Source organism: Falco punctatus (genome assembly GCF_963210335.1).
Source record: "Falco punctatus genome assembly, chromosome: 10".
Classification (NCBI taxonomy): domain Eukaryota; kingdom Metazoa; phylum Chordata; class Aves; order Falconiformes; family Falconidae; genus Falco; species Falco punctatus.
The window spans coordinates 19,726,676-19,748,726 of NC_137590.1; the positions used below are offsets into that span (position 1 = coordinate 19,726,676).

Here is a 22,051-nt window from a genome sequence, read left to right on the forward strand (position 1 = left end):
CCCCTTCCCGCCCCCCCCCCCCCCCCCCCGGCATCCCCCGCCCCCCCCCCTCCCCCCGGTGAGGTTCCACCGGGATCAGCAGAGCCCCGGCACCAATCCCGGCGCTCCCGCCGCCCGCCCGCTCCCGGCCATTGGCCCTGCGCGATCTTGCGAAGCCAGAAGCCGGACGGGCCCCCCCGGCCCCCCCAGACCCCCGCAGCGGGCGCGCGGTGCCTTCCCCTCCCTCCTGTCCTCCGCTTTCCGATTTTCTTTTACTCGGTATTTTGGCTCCTGCTTTAAAAGCTCCACACCTCCACCCCCTACCCCGTTTTTTCCTCCTACCACTTTCTTTTTCTCTTAATTTTTCCTTCTCCCCCCCTTCTCCTCCCCTTCTCCCCCCCTTCTCTCCCCCCCTTCTCCCTCTTCTCCCCCCTTCTCTCCCTTTCCCCTCCTTACCCCCCTTTTCCTTCCTTACCCCCCCTTTTCCCTTTTCCCCCCTATTCTCCCTTTCCCCCTTTTTTTCCCTCCCCCCTCTTTCCCTCCCTCTTTTTCCCTTTCCCCTCGGAACTGCCACCTTCCTTCCTAGCACGGGGCTCAGCCTGGAGGTTTCGGGGCTCAGCCTGGCGTTACGGGGTGCACTCTGTGGTGCCAGGCTGAATCACCGCCCCGGGTCGCCATTGTCGCTGTCCCCAGGCAGGCCCAGCCGCAGATCCCTCCTTAGGGCAAGACGTTAATTAACAGGTGGGACGGTGCCTCTTTTTCTGTGCCGTGGGGCACTTTTAGTGTAAAATAATCCCTGTCAGCAGGTTACGCAAGGTGTTTTGCAAAAACAACGGCAGAGCAGGCAGAGCATCCTCACCGCTGCCTTCCTCCTGCCTGAGAGGACCTGGGGCTGCTCTCCAGGTGAGGCAGCTGTGACCCGCAGCTTTCCTGGCGATTGGAATCTTTTCTTGTGACCATTTTGCCTTAGTAAGTGGAAGGGTTATTAATTCTTTCTGTAGAGCCCTGGCTGAGCCTAAGCAAATTTAATATACAAGTTGTTCAAGCGTTTTAGGGTACAGACTGCACTCCCTGAGGTGCAGCGTGCTGTTGGATGATCACATCTTGGGACAGGAGCATGCTCCTTACACAGGCAATGGGAATGGAGGTCAGAGTGGAGGAACATACACCACTTTACACCAGTGAGCATCACTCCATGCTGCCTTTGCACTAAGGCATGCTATAGGCTTCCTCCATTTCAGCCTGCTCTCGTCGCTGCACAAGGACTTACCCTGTTCATCAGTCTTTTCCTGTGATGTGGGGTGACGAGAGTCAGAAATGAAAGGAATGTTTTCCCAAGACTTGCTAGTTTTATTTAGTTTGGTTTAAAATAGACCTCTGACAAAGATAATAACAAGCGTCAGCAAGACATTGCATTAAGGTGGACCTGAAGCTCATTGCTTGTGATGTGGAAAAAGTTCACCATAACGCTTTCTGTGCTGAGTTCTTTGAATTTGGGGATTTTAATCCTGTAGGCATATCTGCATAGCACCTTGGATGCTTTAACCTTTGTAACGCTAAGGGTGCTCCCCCTGTAGCCTGTCCTTCCCTTGTAACCGCACACCTGGACACTGCTTCCTGGCCCTTTTCTGTGGTATCAATCATAGGTTCACAGAATGGTTTGGGTTGGAAAGGACCTTAAAGGTCATCCAGTTCCAGGGGCAGGGACACTTGGCACCAGCCCAGGCTGCTCCCAGCCCCGTCCAGCCTGGCCCTGAGCACTGCCAGGGATGGGGCACCCACAGCTGCTCTGGGCAGCCTGGGCCAGTGTCTCACAGGAAATAATTTCTTCCTAAAATCTAATCGAAATCTTCCCTCTTTCAGCTTAAAACCATCCCCCCTTGTCCTATCGCTACAGGCCCTCATAAAAAGTCTGTCTCCATCTTTCTTACCAGCCCCCTTTAAGTACTGAAAGGTGGCTATAAGATTTTCCTGGAGACCAGGTACCCAGTGCCCTCACCCTCTGTGCCCTTCGTGTGCATTCTAATGTGCTGTTGTGTCTGGTTTCTCCTAAAAACTGATTGCCATGGGTAAGTGAAACATCCTTTCTTACCCCTTTTTTTTATCCTTTACCTTGTAGCTTTTAATTTATAACTTTAAAGCCTACTGGATAATACAGTAGATAAATAATTTACATCCTCAATGAATATTTCTTGCATGTTACAGGTGCATGGAGCGTGCAATTCCTGCCCCTCATCACGTGTGCCCCAGTCAGTGCTGGCATCATCTTGGGCGGGACCAACCAGTAATGAGATGAAGTGAGTTTTGATGAAAACTGTATTGTTACTGTTGGAAAACTGCTCTGTGGGCTCCCTGCTCCACTGGAGAGGGTGTCGAGAAGAGGACAGTTGTCTGGAAGACCCCATTGCTGCTTTTTGTGGCTGGTCACTGGGATGATGGTTTTCCGTCTCTCTTTTTTTCTCTCTCTTTTTCTCTCCTTGTTTTCATTGTGGTTTTTGTTGTTTTTATTGTTTGGGTGTTTGGGGATTTGTTTGCAAAGAAGATTGCAAAGCTGAAGACTGTAGAGATGTCCAAGAAGATGGAGAGGGCCCCTGGGCACACAGAGGAAGGAATAAGAAAACATACTACGATTTATTATTTTAGGATGCATTTCCTCAAGCTTCACTAATGATAGTTTACTGTTAGAAAGTCAGGGGGGATCCACTGCAAAGCCAGATCTTTTGAAAAGAAAATAATTTGCAGATTCATGACATATTTCTAGTTGTTCAGTGTGCCAGCTGAAGGTTGTGTCCTCTGCGTCCACAACCAGATTCAAAGCCATGGCTTCTTTTGACTTGTAGAGATAAAGATACGGATTATTGGTAACTCACAGTATTATCTGATGGTCAGAGTCCGTCAGGTGACTGCTCCACAAAAGGAATGTGTTCGTGTTACTGAAATTGGTGATTATTTTGTATACAACAAGCTTTATCAGTCAGTCCATGGAAGTTCCTACCTCAGAGCTGACGGCTTTAAGCAGCAGAGAATCTGGCTACGTATGCACACACCAGGCATGAGTGGGGTGTTTGCCTGAGCAACCCCTCCCCCCCGAGAAATGAGCTGCTGAGGAGGTGGGTACATTTCGGAATCGGCTCTGGTACCTGTTAGATGGACATGGATGTAAAGTCAGCACACAGAGCTGCTCACCTGGCTGCTTCACCCAGGGAATTGTGTGAGGGCTTCAGGACAGTCGCTAAGGGGTGCCTAGCGAAAAACCCACCCCAGCACCATCATCCCCTTGCAGCGCAGCCTGTAACGCTGCTGAGGCTTTCTGTGGGCTTGCTCCAGGTTTTGTTTGGCTCCTGGGGCACAAACCAGCCACGGGAGGAGAACAGACTCTTGCTGTGGCCAAGTAGGTGAAAGGCTGCATGTGTTGCACGGTGTTGCTTTAACAGCACAAAGAGCTTGTGTAAGGGATGCACAAGCCCCGAGTTGAATCGGGTAGTCATGAGATTGGGCGGGAGAAAGGTGAGTAACGCGACAGGGAAGAAACCATGGAAAAGGGGAGATGGAGACGTGCAAAGCAGGGGAGTTTTTGTGGAGGCACAGGTAGAAGGGGTAGGCCTGCTCTTCAGGGTAACGTAGAAATACAGAAGCTAATGAGCTTATGTGAAGGGCATTAAAGTGAAGGGCATCTTGCTGGGTTAGCCTGGAATGGGGAAAAAGCTGGGCAAATCCGTACTTCGGGTATCCTTAAGCTTGCCATGCATTGATTTGCTAATGTAAAAGAAACTGAGACCCCAAGGAAAGCGTTTTAAAAATGTAGCAGAAATCACAATTTTTGTGCTTGTCATCTCATGCCTTTTTTTAGTTTTATGTAGAAGTTGGTAAGATCAGACAAGGTGCTTTTAATCTGCCTTTTAGAAGGAGTCAGAGTCTCCATTACCACCTTGAGGGTGCCTTTGCCAGCAGCACCCAGCCTGGCACCAGCACTGCAGCTGTGCAGCAGTCCTCATGGATGTGGGGAAAATCCTCCTTTCTCCCCAGTTTCAAGAGCACAAGCTCCAACCCTGGTCACCTGGTGAGGCCGGATGGCTCTGTGGCACGCAGTGGGAAAAGGAGGTGGCAGGAGCGAGCAAGGGGTGCACTGGAGGGACATGCAGCAGGCATGTGGAGGGGAAAAAGGGGTTGAGCTAAGGCAGAAAGTGGGAATTGAGGATAATGGGAGAAAAAATAGTGAAGACAGGTTTATCTGCATCTTTAGACTTTTAGCTTTTAGTTAGACTTTTGGACTTCTAGTTGCTCTGCCAAAGAAAAATACATGTAAGGAGAGAAAGGACGCCAGGCTTTCCTCCCTCGCACTAGAAGGAAAGGGTGAGGAGCTCTGAACTTGGGTTGAGATGGGTGAATAATCAGTTCAGACACAGTGGGAGACAACTAAATGACATTCTGACCAGGCTGCGGAAAGAGGGGCTGGAGCATGGAGCCTGAGGTGAGGGGACCCAACGGCTAGGTAGGGATGCTGTTGCAGCATCACTTTAAGAACAAAACCAAACTTCTCCTCTTTCCCTTAAGACAGACACAAACTCTTCCTTCTTTCTGTCTCACCCCTGAAACAAGTTCCTAGTGCTTGAGAAGCTATCAGTGAGGAGCCCTGAGGAGGAAACACCCTTGCCCACCACCGTATAGAATAGATGTGTGCATGAAGGGTGATGTAGTTCTGTGTGTCATCAAGATATAAGATTCTGCACCAGAGGAAGCTGATTCAAGCAGAAAGACACCAGGTGCTGAAGCAAGGAGCAGTAATTTATCCAAAGGTGAGCAATAACCACTGTGTATTTCACTGTGCGAACAGCAGGTCCTCGGCTTGGGCTTTCAGGATGGAGTGTTCTTCCCTCAAAGGAAGAAAAACCCCAGTAATCAGTTCCGTGAGGATACTGTGTTTCTTTAAAAGAAAAAATTGCACTTTCTTTGAGTGTCTTGAAACTTATTTGTACCCACAAGGAAAACTCCATTTGCCTTTTTCAAGAGAAGGGAAAGATCTTTTTGCTCCTCTTAATATTTAAACATGGGATCCCAGGCTACAAGAAAATATCTCAACCTTATTTATATCTGGAAAGTAGCTTGGGAATAGTGCTTCCATTTCCAAAATGATTTAGGTGTCTTAAATATATTGTTCTTAGGTCGATATGAAGCCCTCAAAAAGGTTGGCTTGTTAATAATAGTGTTTCTGAGTGACAGTGCCACCAGCTCCGAGTTTAAATGTCCCTTACTAATACATCCAACTGCTATTGTCTCCCCGTGCCCTTCTGTTCTTCTGCCAGCCACCAGGAAAGTTTTTTAAAAGCAGATCTTTATACAGCACTTTGTACAACAGGGCCGTGACCAAGTTTTTTGGGTAGTAAAATACGAAATGAATAAATAAAAATTAGAAAGCGGGGCAATAGTGTTTCGTATCAAAACTAATGGGCTCTTTACCACCTCTGGAGTCCTGCTGTGCTTCCACATCAGTCCTGGTAGAACCATTTTATTGTCATCTGGGTCCCTGAGATTCCTTCATGGACAAAGTGGTGTTGGTGTAAGTCTAGTTGTTAACTTGGATGTTCAGTTACAGTTGCACGAAGACTGGGGATGTGGGAGTTTCTGGGTGAAACATGGGTACAGACTATGCAATGTTAAAGTGTAAGGAACTCCCCCAAAAAAGATTTCCAGTGTTGTTTAACATGTTCTGAGTCTATCTGCAATTTTTCAGGATATAGAAGAAAAAAATAATCAGGAAATTACTTATTTATGGAATGGAAGTACCCCTGTGGAGAGGAAATACCAGAACCGATTGATTTTTAGTCTAGGAGAGACCTGTAAAACAAAACCCAATAAATATTTCCTAAGTCAAAACCAGACAAAACTTCTAAGGCTCAAAATTTTAATAGTTAAGCAGAATATATACTAAGAATATTAATGTGTTATCTTCAAGTCAAGGCTACATGCTTTTCTGAAGCACATTTTAAACAAATGCTACTTACCGTGGTAAATAAATTATTCTGTTTCTTATCATATAGAACATTAGACCATTATAAGCTCCCTGACCCTTAAAACTCTGTGAAAATAAAGAAGCATGAATCTATTAGAGTCATCGTTACATCTTCTTTATATTTCCATTGAGTAAAACTTTAATCAGAAAAATGTTTTTTGAAAAACATAGTTTTGCTATATTTTTTTTCAGATATTCTGAGTATTGGCCATTTTGCTTCCTTTGCTCTGTTACACAGCTCATGATTGTGTGCTACTAGAGCTGACTAATTAATTGATATATAAAAAATGAAGGCAAAATGCTATCAAAGATGCATTTGATATTTTTTTACTGGGACATGTTCTAGCATCTCGAGTTGGTGGCACTTTTTCTAGTCACGGGAGAGCGGCTGAGGGCTGACTAACTTTGCAACCAACCAACCAACAGAAATTGCCATTGTGCTGCTCGTGCTGGCACGGATTGCACATTCTGCAGCGGATCTCGGGTTGGCTGTGTGGGATTATCAGGGTCGGGGCACGAACTGGTCTGGATACCGAGGAAGCAGAGTATACAATCACACTAGTTTAGTGCAGAAAGCAGACATGGCCAAGGACCTGTCAGGACGAGAATCAGGAGAGAAATGCTCTGTTCTTAATGCTGCCTTGTCAGTATAATCAAATTTGCAATACTTTGTAAAGAGAAGCCCATCCTACTGACGTTCTCCTGTTATTATCAGATTCTTTCCTTTTCTCTTTACTCAGATACTGCTTTCAAATGTGAAAAACTCTAACCAGTTACTGCCTTCCACCCTCATTTGCTAATTTTAATTGGCATCTTCTGGAGGACAAAAGGTATGCTTATTTCTATCTCAGTGACCCCATTCCTTATGTATAGTGATTTCTGGTTGCTTTTCCTGGCACGATGTAGGCTTTTCCCAAATCACAATCTTCCTCCGGTACTCCACACTGTAATATATTCATCCATCCCCTCTGTCATGTATAATTTTTGCACCTGAATTTTAAGCCAGTTGTTGGGGCAGAGTAACAGAGCAAATACTCCAGGAAATCAATATGGGCTGAAGAAACACTGTTTACATGCAAACCCAAGAATTTATTGTTGGTATAAAGCATTAGCAACCCAAACAAATAGTTCCAGGGCAATACAAACTCATTTAGTCCAAATTATTCAACTCTTACAGCTCATTCCCAAATAATGCAACAGCTGACAAGAATAAATGAAATATTTCTAGTATCTACCCCTTTTTCTGGTGTTAGGCTAACCCTCCCAATGCAGGTGTCGTTCCTACGCCTGGTGCAAGTGGTGTTACAGCGAGCTGCCAAGAGTTTCGAGCTCTTACATGCGAGGAGTATGATGCTAAAATGGGTGGTTACCTCCTGCGTTTGCTTCATCAGTGTAGCTGTTTTAATTGCACTGGTGACAGCCCGCATCTTGTAAATCTTCATGCCACTATTCCCATGCTCTCTGCTTCTGAAGTTTTTCTTAGGCTGAACAAAAGCCAAGAACTGATTCTTCTTTTAGGCATTGGTATTTAAAACTTTTTCGGCATTTGTTAGTTTTCCTCTAAAATTGCCTATTTTCTGTGGGTTCAGACTTTACCATCCATTATTCTAACTCATTTTCCCATGCTTCAAGAAGGTAAAATAAAGGCTGCCATCCTTGCAGTCCATCTCTTTTTCCTTATATTACTGGTTTGGGCACCAGATGCCCAGGCACTTAGTGACGCCTCATCACCCAGGTCACTTATGTATTTTAAAGTACGTTAAAGCCTAATCATGGCAGTGACATGAGGAGTTTTAATATATTTTCCCTGACTTTTGGTGATCCCCAGTCATCTAGGATGCTAAGGATGACTTGCAGCCAGCTCAGAAGACCAAATCCAAGACCATCCCTTATCTCCCCTTGGGTTTTCGGTGATCCTTGATAGCCTAGGAAGGTGGGTCACACCTAGATCATGACGGTAAGGAGGGATGGAGATGGGAGTAGTGGAGGTCAAACAAGGAGTCGGAACACTGAGAAGAAGAAATGCTGCTGGAAGAGCAGAGTGGCCAGGTCTGGGTTTACCTAGTGAGTCATCTTTCAACAAAGACTGACTGTTAATGCCACCAGTGGCAGCGGGATGCAGGATGCTAGCGAGTGTGTAACGGCAGCTGCTTTTCCCTTCCAGTCTTTATTCCAAAGACCTCATTCTTGCCTCTGTGAGACCTGCCAAGATCCTGAGTATGGCAAGTGCAGGAGAACCAACCAGTCTTGACAACCAGCACCTTGTAAGAGGCCACGAAATCCTTCATTGGTTAGACCTGGATGATTCATGGTGTCTTGCCTTGGACTGAATCACCTACTAAGGGGAAAAGAAACAGAGCCACAGATTTTATGCCAGAAGAAGCTTTGAAGGTAATTCCAAGGACTGTTGTATAAATTGTCTGGGAAAATCTGTTAATAAGATGTTAACATCCCTTATAGCTTCTGGTCCTGCTGAAATCAGAGGCAGCATATGAGGGGAACAAGACTGCAGTTCATCAAGCTCAGTGATCCATTTTGGCTGTTGTGAAGTTCCCTTAAAACAAGTTTCCAAAGCTTTAACTTGTGTAGGAAGCTAGACTTTTTTTTTTTTTTTAATGTTGTGTATAGAACAAAGAAAACTGACCAGTGCTCCCCTGTATTTGTGATGAAAAGTCAAACTGAAAATATCAACTAAATTTAGGGAAATTATTCTTTTGTGCAATAGATAATCAGAAAAAATAGGAATTGAAATAATTACTCAATGATTCTGAACATAATGGATAAATTTTAAAAGATGCTAAGCATTGATTAATATCTTTTATGGTTACGTTTGTGAGATGGTCAGCAGTCAATATACAAAGCAACTTAATTTTTACTAAGATTGGGAGAGAACCTTTTCTTTCATGGGTGACGGCAAATGTGTGGAAGGAGGAATGCCTTAGCTGTGGCCTTGCTAAAGGGAGGGAAATAAAAAATGTTCGATCCAGTGTTTTGCAGGCATGGAATTCCAAGCTTGAAAGACGTGATGTAGCAGTCGGGTGATGTTCAGAACAAGAAGGGATGCAGTCTGGTGGTTCTTTGTTTCTATGGTTACGTTCAACTAGAATTGCTGTAACTAGGTCAGATTGAAAGGTGTGAATCAAAACAAAGACATTCAGAATCGGTAATGAGAGTTCAGGGAGAAGGCTGTTGTGATTAGGGAAAGCCAGAAGGGAACTGAATGCGAAGAGAGGCATTTTAATGTATGTTTGTAATGTGTATGGATGAAGTCCCCCAGAGGTGGATCTCTCTATTTTAGCATCATTTGCTCCTCTAGCATTACTCAGTGGTCTGTTGTATGAAGACTCAGCTGCAGGCCACGGTCAGGCAGGCATATGGTGTGATATACCTGCGGTGCCACCTGTCCCCCCGCCAGCTGCGTCCCCAGCCCAGCGTGGCCACAGGAACAGAAGCGGCAGCTGAACAGGAGATGCAGGACAGGTGGAAGAGCGGGAGGGATTTGCTGGAAAGGGGAAACGAAACCAAGGGCAAGGAAGATAAGGCAACCTCAGCCCAGAAGGAAGGAGAAATGTGTTGCAAAAGCGGCCTAAGAAAAGCAACTTGAGCATGACTTGACTGCAGCGCCTGCACATCGTTCCCCTGTGATGGCTCAGGTTCGTGGCTTTTCTGCTTGCTCCACATCCTCTGTCTGGTTCATGATACAATTTTCCAGGCTGTGGTTTGCCTGGCGTGTGCCATTGCCCACTAAGCCTGTGTCCTTCCCAGCCAGCACGTCACCCAGCGCCAGCCACTCGGTATTTTGATCCTTTCTCACACTTCTTACATCCTTATTTTTATATATATATATATTTATATATTTATATATTTATATTTATATATATAAAGACTTTGCATTTGCTTATCTTAAACTACTTGATGTTCTTGTCAGCCTGTCCATCTTTCTTGCCCTCCAGCCCACCAGCTGTTTTCCCCAGCGCGATACAATCAACGAATCTATAAAAAAGCGCATTTGTCCCATTTGCCTGGTTGGAAGTGAAGGCATTTAACTAAGCCCTGGCGCCAGCACCGACACCTTTAGGAATGCACCTTGCAAGCGGCTACTTTCCGAGCAAGCCCAGACGAAAAGGTCTGTAGGGTGCCCTCGGCTGTGTTCCACATGTCACCCTCTGCCTGCGGCGGCACCACCAGCACACAGCAGCCAGAGGCGCCAGGAAGCTGCCTGTTGCGGGGGGGTGTGGGGGGTTCCTCGTCTGCTGTGACCCACACCCGCGGTGCGGTGCGGTGCGGTGAGGTGCGGTGCGGAGCTGCCCGCGGTCCCGCTCGCAGCGCGTCCCGCAAGGGGGCGGGCGCAAGACGACCGGGGCCCAATGGGCGTGGGGGAACGGCGGGGAGGCGGGGCTTGAGGGCGCGGGGAGGGCGCGGCGGGGGGACGAGGGCGCCGCGCTGGGGTCCGGCCGTCGGTGACCCGAGCCGAGCCGAGCCGAGCCGAGCCATGGAGGACCCCGCGGCGGGCCGGGCGCTGCGGCGCTTCACCTGGGAGGAGATCGGGCAGCGCAGCGGGCGGGGGCCGGAGCAGCAGGAGCGCTGGCTGGTGATCGAGAGGAAGGTGTACGACATCAGCCGCTTCTACCGGAGGCACCCGGGGGGCGCCCGGGTCATCAGCCACTACGCCGGGCAGGACGCCACGGTGAGTGGGGGAGCATCCCCCGGGCATCCCGGGGAGGGATGGAGAAGGGATGCTGGGGGCAGGCGTGGGGGGCACCCGGGGCCGTGGGGGGGATGCCGGGCTGTGCCTCCCCGTGGGCAGCGGCCCCACGGGGCACAGGCTGCTCCTGCGGGACTGTGCTTCCGAGGGGATGTTGCTGAAGGAATAGCTGAAATGTGCGCAAATAGGGCGTTTGACTCCGGGCATCAGTTTGGGAGGAAAGCCACTGGTTTTTGCTCACGCACAGTAAATAAGAGCACTCGGCTCAGCCACCTGCAGCCGCCGGCAGCCCCGGACAGCACCCGAGGTGTGTGCTCACTGGTGTGCGCAGGTCGAGCTTGTGTTCGCAGGTGGATGAACACATTCAGCCTCCTCTACCTTTAAAAACCTGCCACAGCGTTTCCAAGAGTTGGCACTAGTACAAAATAACGCTGAAGGCCTATTAAAAAAAATACATTATTCCTGTCTGAATGTCAGTGACTGTTGCAAAGCACGGTGAGCATTGTTCGAATCGGCAGCACGGTGCGGGGTGTTTTTGTCGCTGTATTTCCTTCCTTTGCCTGCTACGGCTTTCACAAAAGAAAATGCATTTCTCCAAATGCAAATTTTCGTACCCGAGGGCAGGTGTGGGATGTGAAGCAGCCCCTGGAGTGGTTTCGATGGGTTACGTTTCAGTCCAGTTTTGCTCCCTGACCAGAAAGGATGAAACTTGGTATCTAGCACTTTCCTTCATCGTATGCATATAATTTAAAACCAAGGATAATAGGTGGATGTGCACATACTTCATGAGGTGGGGATGCACACATGCATTGTCAAAGCCCCAGCAGAACGGGGTCGGTTGCAGCGGCCAGCACACACGGCCAAGCACGGTTGGCTGCTCCGATTGCAGCCAGCTGCATTCTTCAGGCGTTATCATCTGTGTCACTGCTGGGTGCAGCCGAACTGCTGACCGCTCCGGAACCCGAGCCAAGTCAGTTCCAGTTTTTCCAATAGTTTTGTCCTGGAAATGGAAAGAATCAGGCTTCTCAAAAGCAGGGGGGGGCGGGGGGGTGGGGAAAGTAAAGAAAGAACACTTAGTTTGCTGAATGCCACTGGAGTGTTTTGATTTCTAGAAGGTGCAATCAGTGGTCCCGTAACCTTCCATTAGGATTGCACCGCCAGGTTTTACAGCCTCCGTAGAAAGGATTGGTCTAAAAATGTGGTACCATCCTCCTCTGATCTGCTCACATACTCCTCCCCATTTTTTTTTTCCTCTTCCTGCACATTCCCCTCTCCTCTTTCCCTGTGTTATTCACATGAGCCTGAACAGAGGGGATGCTACATCTGAAGTAAACCAGGGCTGACCCAGAGCTGGCAACATCAGCGGGTTTTTTAACCCCCTGTCTTGATTAGAAGTCTTTTGAAAGGACAGTTTATTTTAAAAGGACAGTTTATTTTAAAAGCACGCAATAATAACCTAGTAATTATAGTGCTGCACGTGCATGGTGCAGGAGGCTTACAGACTGACACACAGTGGGCAAATACTGCCTCAGAAAAGAAAAAGCATCATCAGGCTGAGGGAGATTATAAAATATGTGCTAGCTTGGACATGGGGAGAGAAATAGGGAAAAGGAGGTAAATGGGAGGAGATCTTCAGTAGGAAGTAGTTGTCAAATGGCCAAGTATGCTCATGGGATTTGTAATCTAAATGTAGTGATAGAGTATATAGTGACGACAATCACTAGGGAGTTTTTCACCTGGTTGCCATGGAGATTGGCTTTACATTTAAATGACAGAAGTAACTGATTTGCCTAACAGGGATCTTTTGAATGGTAAGGATGAAAAAGACCTTTTCATGGAACTCTTCAGAAACGTGGAGGGGAACCAGATGGGGAACAGGAGGCAGGCAGCAAGAAAAAAACTTTTCTAGGAAGATGTGGCAGGGCGGGCATTGGAAATTGCCAAGGAAACACGTTTGGAATGAGATGGGGCTTCTGAGAGATTGGTGTGAGTCACCTATTTGTGTCCTGCTTGTCCGATTATTTTTCCCAGTTCAGCTAACTGATTGAGTTTTTGTGGCAATATCTTGCTCTTCTCCCTAGTCAGACCTTCATTTCAGCGTATGACACCTGAAGAAAAATAAAGTGGAAGCTAAAGACAAGATAGAGACATAAGAGTATGTGGTTGAGATCATATTCTTGAGGTTTGACAGGATATGAAATTCTCAGGTTCAGAAGTAAGAGGGGAGTGAGCCCATACTTCTTAGTGGCATGTGCTTAACAACATCCAGAAAATGACACAGAGAATTTGGCTTCAAATGATCATTGACGGTGTGAAGAAAGCAGAAGGATTTGTGGCAGTAAAATCTGGTTGAGCCAGCTCCTTTAGCTGGGTTGCTTTCTGCTGAGTCCAGGATATCATGAAATATATTTCTTTTGCTGCCACCTGAATGGTTGGTTTTCTTCATTCTGTTCCTGTATCTGCATTTCAGGATCCTTTCATAGCATTTCATCTGGACAAGACGCTAGTAAGAAAGCACATGAGCCCACTCCTGATTGGAGAATTGGCACCAGATCAACCCAGCGTTGAGCCCAGCAAAAATGTAAGTATCTTAAAAACTTGATATTTGGGTTGAAATTGTGCTGTTTAACTTCTACTGGCAGCCAGAATTCCCTGTGCATAAAATGATAGTATCTCCTGGAGTCACTGTGTTGATCTGGAGCTTCCCCTTTGCTCCGTGTCGTTATTAGTTGCCTTAGTGAAGGTTTGTCTCCAGATGACCCTCAGCTTTTCCTCATGGTCACAGTAGCTCCTTGAGAGGGGGAAGTGAGCTCCTCTTTGAGGTCCTGAGGCACCTTCAGACCCTCAGATGCTTTTGGGTCTCCCCACAGAAAAAGCTGGTAGAAGATTTCCGTGAACTCCGTGCAAATGTCGAGAAGATGGGCCTTCTCAACCCCAACCGCACCTTTTTCATCTTGCATCTCTGTCACATCTTGGTGTTGGATGTTGCAGCTTGGCTCACCATCTGGTATTTTGGAGCATCCACAGTGCCTTTCCTCTTCTCTGCAGTGCTTCTAGGCACTGTCCAGGTAAGCAACTGGGCAAAAAGAAGCCCCAGAGATGAAAAACCAGCCTTTTGAGGCTTAAGTGCTCGTTGCCTTAAGCACAGAGGAAAGCGTATGTTCGTGGACTTCCCAAAATCCTGCTTCTCCCTGGGTTCCACTGAAGGGGCAAAATCCCAGTGCCATGACATGCTCCTTGGGTAGATCAGGCTTTGCCCTGCTTTTTCCTTCCCATAGACGGTCAAAGCCCTCCTTATTCCCAGACTTCTTCGTACAATGAAAGCCGCGCTGTGCTGCTGAGGTCCCTGGTGCCAGAACTCCAAGGCACTGTGCAGGGGCCAAGCCACCGTGTTCCCATGGGAACTTGCAGCGGGTTAGAGGAGAGGGCAGAGCAGCTCTCAAAGCCCCAGCTATTTCTTCTGTGGCCAGCTGATCTCCTTGGAATTACAAGTACTCGGAGGAGGCAGCAGCTCGCTGTTCCTTAAAGGAGACTTTGTTGCCAATTTCAGTGCAGTTCTGTAAGAGAATAAATGCTGTTTCTGAGCGTCGTGACTTTTTTTTTTTTCCATGATTTTTTCCTTCCTCGTGAAAACAACTATCCGGGACTAAAAGTCATTTAGGGAAAGTCTGGACTGCGGTGGTATATAGTAAAAGAGAAGTGTTTGGGTTCCTAGTAGTGGAACTGCTCCCGCTATCCAGGGGGATGCTGTGAGGAGCATGGGAGTGGGAGAAAAGAAAGCCCTTTTCAGATGCAGAGCATCCTGACTCTTCTTTTCCCCCAGCAGCACTGTTGTTTGGTTTTGTTTTGTTTTGTTTGTTTTTTTTTTTCATTCCAGGCCCAGGCTGGCTGGCTGCAGCATGATTTTGGACACCTTTCAGTCTTTAGCAAGCCCAAATGGAACCACTGGGTGCACAAGTTCGTGATCGGCCATCTGAAGGTGGGCGTTCAGTGCTGAGAGGGACTGCTAGAGCCTTGCCCGGGACACTCTGCAGTCAAACCCACTCTCAGTACAAGAAGAAAGCGAATGCAGAGAACTACTGGGGAGGGAGGACTAAGGGCAGAAGATACAACTTCTTTATGGCACTCTCTTCTCATACCTTCCTGCAGGGAGCACCAGCCAGCTGGTGGAATCACCTCCACTTCCAACACCACGCTAAACCCAACTGCTTCCGAAAGGACCCTGACGTTAGCATGCACCCTTTATTTTTTGCTTTGGGAAAAACACTCTCTGTAGAGGTGAGACCTGATGAAGGCTGGGAAGTTACAGCGTTAGGATTCAAATCTGAAAAGCTGCAGAAAGCTTGGAGACTAGTGACCAGTTAGTTCGGTCAATGAGCTGTCCCTGATTCAGGAATTCAGAGAAGGTGCAGCTTGCCATTAACGGCCTTTGAAAAACAGAAAAAAAAAGACCTTGGCACTTGACTGGCTTTCATAAACTTAATGTTGCACCTGTTTTTTTTATGTTTTTTGCCCTAGTACAATCTTGCTATGGGTTGAAATTTTCCAGATTTATTCTGAAGGTGAAAAAACCCCACCAAAACTGCTTCTGTAAAATGAGAAGTACCTCCAGAAAATGGTAGGGGTTGACCTGCTGTTTTATGCAGTGCTGCTTTGCCTTCCACAAGTCCCTAATATTCCTTAGTAATACTTCAATACTCCTCAGATTTTCATATTCTTAAAATTTCAAAACAAGTTATTTTTGCTGTGCTTTAAAATCAGAATGAAATATTTGTCATGACTACGAGTTTGTATTTCTCTGATGAGAGACTTGCAGTTGTATGAAGGTAAGATTGCAAGTTGTTCTCTTTACCAAGCCCAGCTTGGCTAATTATAGTGTTTTGGGAAATGAAGCAGCGGAAGACAAGCAGGGGCCATCTGGAACTTTTACAGCCACTGTTCAAAGAAGCTATTTCAGTGGTCTCAGTCTGACCGTGGGTGCCAGGCTGGTCCCGTCTGGAGTCCAGCTCTGTTTCTGGCACGACTCTGCAGTCGATTGAATGGCTTTAGCATTTGCTGGTCCTTTAAAATTAAGTTATGTATAGTCATAGTGTCACCAGGCTTAAATGCTCAGTTTTGCATTGCAGTTAAGGGAGGGCTGCTTGCTATTCGGGATTGGTTTGGACACATACAGGGATATATGAGTTCCTCAAGGAAGTCAGTGACGTGATCTGTTGTTTATATAGTGAACACTGAAAAATTTAGTGTCTCAGAGAGAGGAGAATCTATTCACCCCTGTTCCTCTGGCCACAGTTTAATGTCTGGATGCTCATTTCTCTGCTTTGGAGACCACTTGCACGTAGGTGGGAGTTCTACACACTGTCATCATTATTCCTGGTACCGCAGTTTTTCTCTGAAGCCCTGTTGGCAGCAGAGGGTCAGTGCCGCCGCCGCTTCCCATGCGTAGCTCGGCTGTGCCCTCTGCAGGGACAGAGCCTCCAGCCCACATCACTGTCGTGCAAGGGACTGCCCGGGCGCTTGGGCATCCCAGGCAGCGATGAAAATTTGTAGTAGCAGCAGCCACAGACTGAATTTCCAGGGGATGGTGAAGCCAGCGGCATGGTGGATGCTGGCGTGGTTTGACAGGACATCTCTTTCAAAGCTTAGAAGGTACCTTAGGTATGCATTCCTTGGGAAGCGCAGGTAGGAGTGTATACGCAGATGTCTTTAGCTGTCTTCACGACCTAAGCAATTTGCTTATTTTAACAGCTTGGTGTACAAAAGAAGAAATTCATGCCTTACAACCACCAGCACAAGTACTTCTTCATCAGTGAGTAACCCTTCCCTTTCGCAGTCCCACGGACAGCACTCACCCACCCCCTGCCCTTTCCAGCCCATCTCGCTGGGATAACAGGGGCAGTTCATGTCTCTGCAATCTATTTCTCTGCTCTAGTCGGGCCCCCAGCGCTGGTGCCTCTTTACTTCCAGTGGTACATATTCTACTTCGTGATACAGCGGAAACAGTGGGTGGTAAGTCAGCTCCGCGTTGCCGATGGGGATTTACTCTTTTAGGGATCCATTTCAGCACAAGAAATTACTGGGAGGGTCTCTGAGCTGCATATCTCTGTGGCCAGCTGTGTGGGTGTAGCATCTGGGAAATAACGTGTGCTGGGGGAGAGAGGGTACCTTCCACAAAGCCCACCCACCCCAGAAGATCTGTGCAGGGCTGGGTGACAGAGGATGTTCTCTGATGCTCTGGCTCAGCCCAGGGTGTGTGTCGGGAAGCATTCCTGCTGCAGAGCTGGTCTTCATCCAGAACTTGTCCTGCAGGTAGCCCAAGAGCCTGGCTGAAGGCAGAAGTGGTCCTTCTGGCCACTCTTTTTTGTTTTCCCCAAGTCCATACGATAAAAACCTGTGGCACAGAAAAAGGGGAAAAGTAGCAGAAAATGGGGGTGGGGTTGGAGGAGGGGTCAGTATGCCTCTGGTTTGCAAAACGATATATTAAAAATCAAGTGGCTTTCCTGTAGTCTGAGACTGAATCCTCATGGTTCAGTGTGGAGTAGGGGATGTGTGGTTAGGGATCAGAGTTAGGAGGATAGTTTGTTAGGGGAAGATCTAGGCCCTTGAGGAACAGCATGGTTTTTAGAAACTTTAGAAAAAAAATGCAAAAAAAGCTGTCTTTTCTCTGAGGTGTGGGGGTTGGAGACAAGGCACCTTGCTGTTTTTGTCTTGCTTGGGAAGTAGGATGGTCAGGAGAAAATGTGAGGGAAATAAGAGACTGCAAGAAATGTGAAAAGGAGTAAAAAAGGAGACGGAGGTAAACCAGAGCTCTTTACTCTTTTAATTGGCTGGGGGTTTGGGTTTCTCACTGCTTGCCTTCTCTTCAGATCCAGAGGAAAATGTGATGCTTTAGAGCGTGTCCTCTGAGGTGTTTGCCCTGTGCTGGGCTTGTAAGACCAGGATAATTCCCGAGCACAGGAACGGCTGGGGAGTGGCCGTGTGTCAGGTCGCTTTGTGATGGGGCTGGCAGGAAAAATCTATCGGTAGAAGATTCTGGGGAGGGGTTAAAGGGAGTGCCACATAGAGTGGATGGTAAATTCAGAAGCCAGTAATTCTTCCTCTTAATGAAGTTTTATCTGTTCCCTGTGCTACAGGACCTGGCCTGGATGCTGAGCTTCTACATCCGATTCTTTCTCACCTACTTGCCCTTGATGGGGGTGAAGGGTATCCTGGGGCTTCATCTGTTAGTCAGGTATCATCCAGCTTATAATTCCTCCATTTTCTTTGTCCAGTTTGTATCTATCCTTTGTGTCAGCTTTTCTTCAGCCTCCTGGTTATCTTCCTCATCAGCTCCCAATTTTTCCGTCTCCTTGCGCCTGCCAGCCTGGCAGAGGCTGTGGTCTGTCTTTAGAAGGTTGGAGGTGTGTGTAGGGCTGATCTGCTGATGGGATCTTTGGGGTTCCTGGGGTTCATTCGGCCAAGCACCAACTGGCCTGTGTGTGTGCAAGTGTGTTGTACTGACTTGCTACGGCACAGGCGTGAGATCGGTGACAGTTCTGTGTGTGTTTGTGTGCACAGGTTTATAGAGAGTATCTGGTTTGTCTGGATTACGCAAATGAATCACATCCCGATGCACATAGATTATGATAAGAATCTGGACTGGTTCTCTACTCAGGTAAGAGCTTCTTTCCAGAGACTTGTGACTTCGAAGGTGAGAAGCTGTAGTTCTGGGTATGTAATGCCCCAGAGAGCTGGTGACAGAAGCGATGGGAACCGAGAGAGGAAAGCATAAGCAGCTTGTCCTCACCATGTGCCGTGAGTGCAAAGAAAGAAGCTGCAGAAGCGGGCTGGAGGCTGCACTTGCTGAGCACAGATGCCTCAAGGAAAATCATTAGAGATGCCACAGTGCTCTTCAGATGGAGAGCTTTCCGTGCTTGGAGGATGCAGAGCTCCCTTGTGTACTCTGTTTTATTTCAGTTATGAAGCCATTGCAGCTTTTTTTTAAGTAAGAGAGGTGAAAGTTATGGTTGTTACGGCTTGTCTCACTGGGAAAATCAAGTCTGTTCTAAACTGCGTCCCTAACAATCGTGTATCACAGCGTGGCCATCTCCTGTTGACTGGAGGTAGCTCTCGGAGTTGCTGTCAGCCAGAAGGCAGGTGGTGATAAGGAACATGTACCCGATTACTGTTGTGTTTGGCACATGTAAAAGAAGGAACATTCCTAAAACAGCACTTAAATGTTACTGTTTTTTCTCTCAGCTCCAGGCGACCTGTAATGTTCATCAGTCCTTATTCAACGACTGGTTTAGTGGACATCTGAACTTCCAAATCGAGCACCAGTGAGTTGGAGGATGAGTTGGGGATGTAGGGGCGTTTCAAGGAGTGCTAGTTACACTAGGTCTGAATTGCCTACAAGGTCCCTCTCTCTCTCAGCTAATGCAGGAACAAAAGATAACATGGGGGAATTTTGTGCTTTTTATATGGGGATGGAGTGGGGACTGCAAGTGATGGGTCAGAAAATCTTTGGAGCACTGGTGAGCACCAATACCACTGTAGATACGAGCAGCCAGGCGCGGGAGTGAGAATTACCAGCCTCCTGGTTAGTACAGCTGCTGAGTGACGTGACACGAGAGGGACCACTGCAGAGCAGTAATGGCTATGGGCACAAGGGGAGGCTGAGGCACCCCCAAGCTTAGGCACAGAAGAGGGGAGGAATTCTGTGGGGTGATGACGGATGCCACTGAATCACCGTGTTCTTTTCCCACAGCCTTTTTCCTACAATGCCTCGCCACAACTACTGGAAGGTGGCCCCTTTGGTGAAGTCCCTGTGTGCCAAACACGGCATTGGGTACCAGTGCAAGCCGTTGCTCACCGCCTTTGCGGACATAGTGCAGTATGTATCTACCTGCTGCGTTCCCTGTGCAAAGGGGTTTCCAATATTGTGGAGTGGACAAGTGAGGGACATGGGAAAGGGAACTTGGATCACAGAAGTTCTGTGAAGAGCTGTAGATAGTACGGGTGGCTGTGAAAGGGATTGGGAAACTGTTCAGCTGTGGCGCTGGTTTCAGTGGCAGCAGACAGAAGGTGTCAGCAGGAATGACCTAACAGAGAGCTGCTTTTCCTGAGCTCTGAGGGGTTCAGAGGTCAGTAGGATGCCAGGTCTGGCACCTCAGTCCTCAAGTGTGCTCCAGGTCAAAGAGGTGTTTTCGTAAAGATGAGTCCTTTCTTCCCCTTCTTGCCCCGTAGATGTTTCTTATTCCATTGAAAAGTCACGCGGCATTCTTGCACTTGCTGCTTTCATTTTCATTCTAATTAAGTTGTTTGCTTTAGCCTTCCAGTCTTTGTCTGATGTAACGCTAGTGGTTTGGTTCTTCATCTTTCCGAGGAGCTGTAGTCTGCATAGCCTTGCCTCTGAAGGTCTCAGAGCAACTGGATCCAGCTGGAGATGTCCCTGCTCATTGCAGGGCTGGAATAGGTGACCTTTAGAGGTCCCTTCCAACCCAAAACCTTCCATGATTCTATGATTTCTTTTGCTTAATCTATAGACGGGGATTCTTCCCACAGGGCTCTGTTCCCTGGACACTGTATTTCATTACCTTGTTTCTAAGGAAATGTGGTTCTCTCTTGGCAGCTCTTTGAAGGATTCAGGGGAGCTCTGGCTCGATGCCTATCTGCATAAATAAGAAGCGGTGGATCCTTGCAGAGGAGCTCCCCAGCCCTTGTTGCCTCCTGTGGTGGTCACCATGAAGCACAGAGGAGGGAGAGCTGGTTGAGCCATAGGTGGGGAGGTGATGCCACTGAATTCCATTGATGAATGTGATTATATGATTTTTTTAAAAAGATGTGTTCTTAATTCTTCTTGTGCTTCTTTCATTCCTCTTCTCTGGTGCTGAGTTACAGGGAAAAGCCGAATGGAGGTGGTTATGTTCCACAAAGCTGGAAGCAGCTTTGGGACCGGGAACAGATTCCTTTCTGTCTGCTGGTAGTTGCTTTGCTGAGTGTATAGGAGGGAAGTTTCTGATCTAACATAGGCTTTTGTGAGGTGGCTCTCATTCTGAACGTGGTAAGAAAAATGAGACAGTATGAAATCAAAGAACACGGGAGTTAGTGAAGTGTGGAAGCCATAAGGAATTGTGTAGTACAGTATTTTCAGACACCTGTAGGTAATTACAGTGGCAATAGGCGTGCCCAAAGCAAGGGGCAGTGGGAAGTACATGAGAGCCAAAACCAATTTGTACATGTGTGAGTGAGGCGGAGAGGGTGCAGGTAGCAGTTCTGGAGGAATGAGCGTGAGGAAAAAGATCTAATTAGAGCCCTAATTCAGGTAGAGAAACAGGAAGGTGGAGGTTATTCTGCAGGCGTGTGGATGTGAGAGCTCTGCGTGCCATGTCTGTGGGAACGCTGAGAGCCTCTGGGTTATTTGCCCATCGGGAACCTCCCATGGAGTCTCTGCCAGCAGTCTCCATGGTGCCAGTCTTCCCAGTGTTACTGAACCCGTAACTGGAAGTCAGAAGAGACAGAAATACGGCATGTCCATACCCAGGATCCCTACAAGGGTGCCCAGGGAAGCAGGAGGGTAGTCACTCGGTGGTCACCTGGAGCTTCACTCTTTTTTTTGAACCTCTGAGTGGTTTGTTAAATGGAGAGAACTCATGACTTCTGGCCCACGGAGCATGAGGTGTTCCTGTCTTAAGTGCAGGCAAATTTAATGAAGTAGAAGTGTTACGAGCTGGGGGCTGTTTCAATGCCTTTGCCTTTTCGCTTGGCAGATGTCAGTGGGCTGCACAGCCGTCGGCACATGTCAGCCAATATATCGCTGATGTTTATTGCATGATGTGCCTTCAAAATGCACCCCACGAGGGCACGTGCTGTGCCATTTGTTGGAACGTGAATGAGCCTTACTGCCTTTCCTGGTGTCTTTTCATTTACTACGCCAACATTGCAGATGCCAAGCTAGGATATAGCACCTGGCATCGCACTAACGGAGACAGCTCCATCACCCTGGTACCTCAGTGACAGGGGGCTTAGTCTCCAGAAGGGGTGGGTTGATTTTGAGGGAAATACGGTGCTTTTTCTGGTCAACATCCCAAAAGAGGATGGCTGGTGAGGGAATGGAAGAAACGCATCTTCCCATGCTAAGAGTGTTGTTAAGCACAGAATAATATTGTAATGGAAAAAATAAAATAATCGTTAAATCATTGATACCTGTTGATAAACATCATAAAAAGTGGGCCTTAGTTACTGTTTTACCTTGTTTTTCCTGCTCCTTTTCTCTCCCTCTTGTTATTAGAACTGTTGGTGGAGGAATGTCCAATAATAAAATGCCTTATCTTATCAATTATTGCTGTTATCAGAGTAAAATATGTCTGCACAAGAGC

General features: G+C 47.5%; 1 protein-coding gene and 1 long non-coding RNA gene across 13 annotated transcripts; both read left to right on the top strand.

Moving 5' to 3' along the window:
- The first annotated feature begins 428 nt into the window (after window positions 1-428).
- Window positions 429-9,814, top strand: LOC308070619. Of its 11 annotated transcripts, XR_013930784.1 has the most exons (4): window positions 431-4,775; window positions 6,730-6,819; window positions 7,818-7,922; window positions 8,154-9,814. It is a non-coding gene; the product is annotated as an uncharacterized lncRNA (long non-coding RNA). The 11 variants fall into 11 exon arrangements; XR_013930782.1 differs by having other exon boundaries at window positions 429-4,775; window positions 6,730-8,380; window positions 9,405-9,814; XR_013930783.1 differs by having other exon boundaries at window positions 429-4,775; window positions 6,730-7,922.
- A 566-nt stretch (window positions 9,815-10,380) lies between these two features.
- FADS1 (fatty acid desaturase 1) lies at window positions 10,381-22,014 on the top strand. Of its 2 annotated transcripts, none has more exons than XM_080404861.1 (12): window positions 10,381-10,676; window positions 13,165-13,275; window positions 13,565-13,762; window positions 14,572-14,673; window positions 14,844-14,972; window positions 16,443-16,503; window positions 16,627-16,703; window positions 17,828-17,925; window positions 18,252-18,348; window positions 18,933-19,012; window positions 19,441-19,566; window positions 20,305-22,014. In XM_080404861.1, exons 1-12 carry the CDS (start codon window positions 10,482-10,484, stop codon window positions 20,354-20,356), a joined length of 1,326 nt encoding a protein of 441 aa, XP_080260987.1. In that variant the 5' UTR covers window positions 10,381-10,481; the 3' UTR covers window positions 20,357-22,014. The 2 variants fall into 2 exon arrangements, with proteins under 2 accessions (XP_080260987.1, XP_080260988.1); XM_080404862.1 differs by lacking the exon at window positions 10,381-10,676 and adding an exon at window positions 11,750-12,505.
- Window positions 22,015-22,051: the final 37 nt, after the last annotated feature.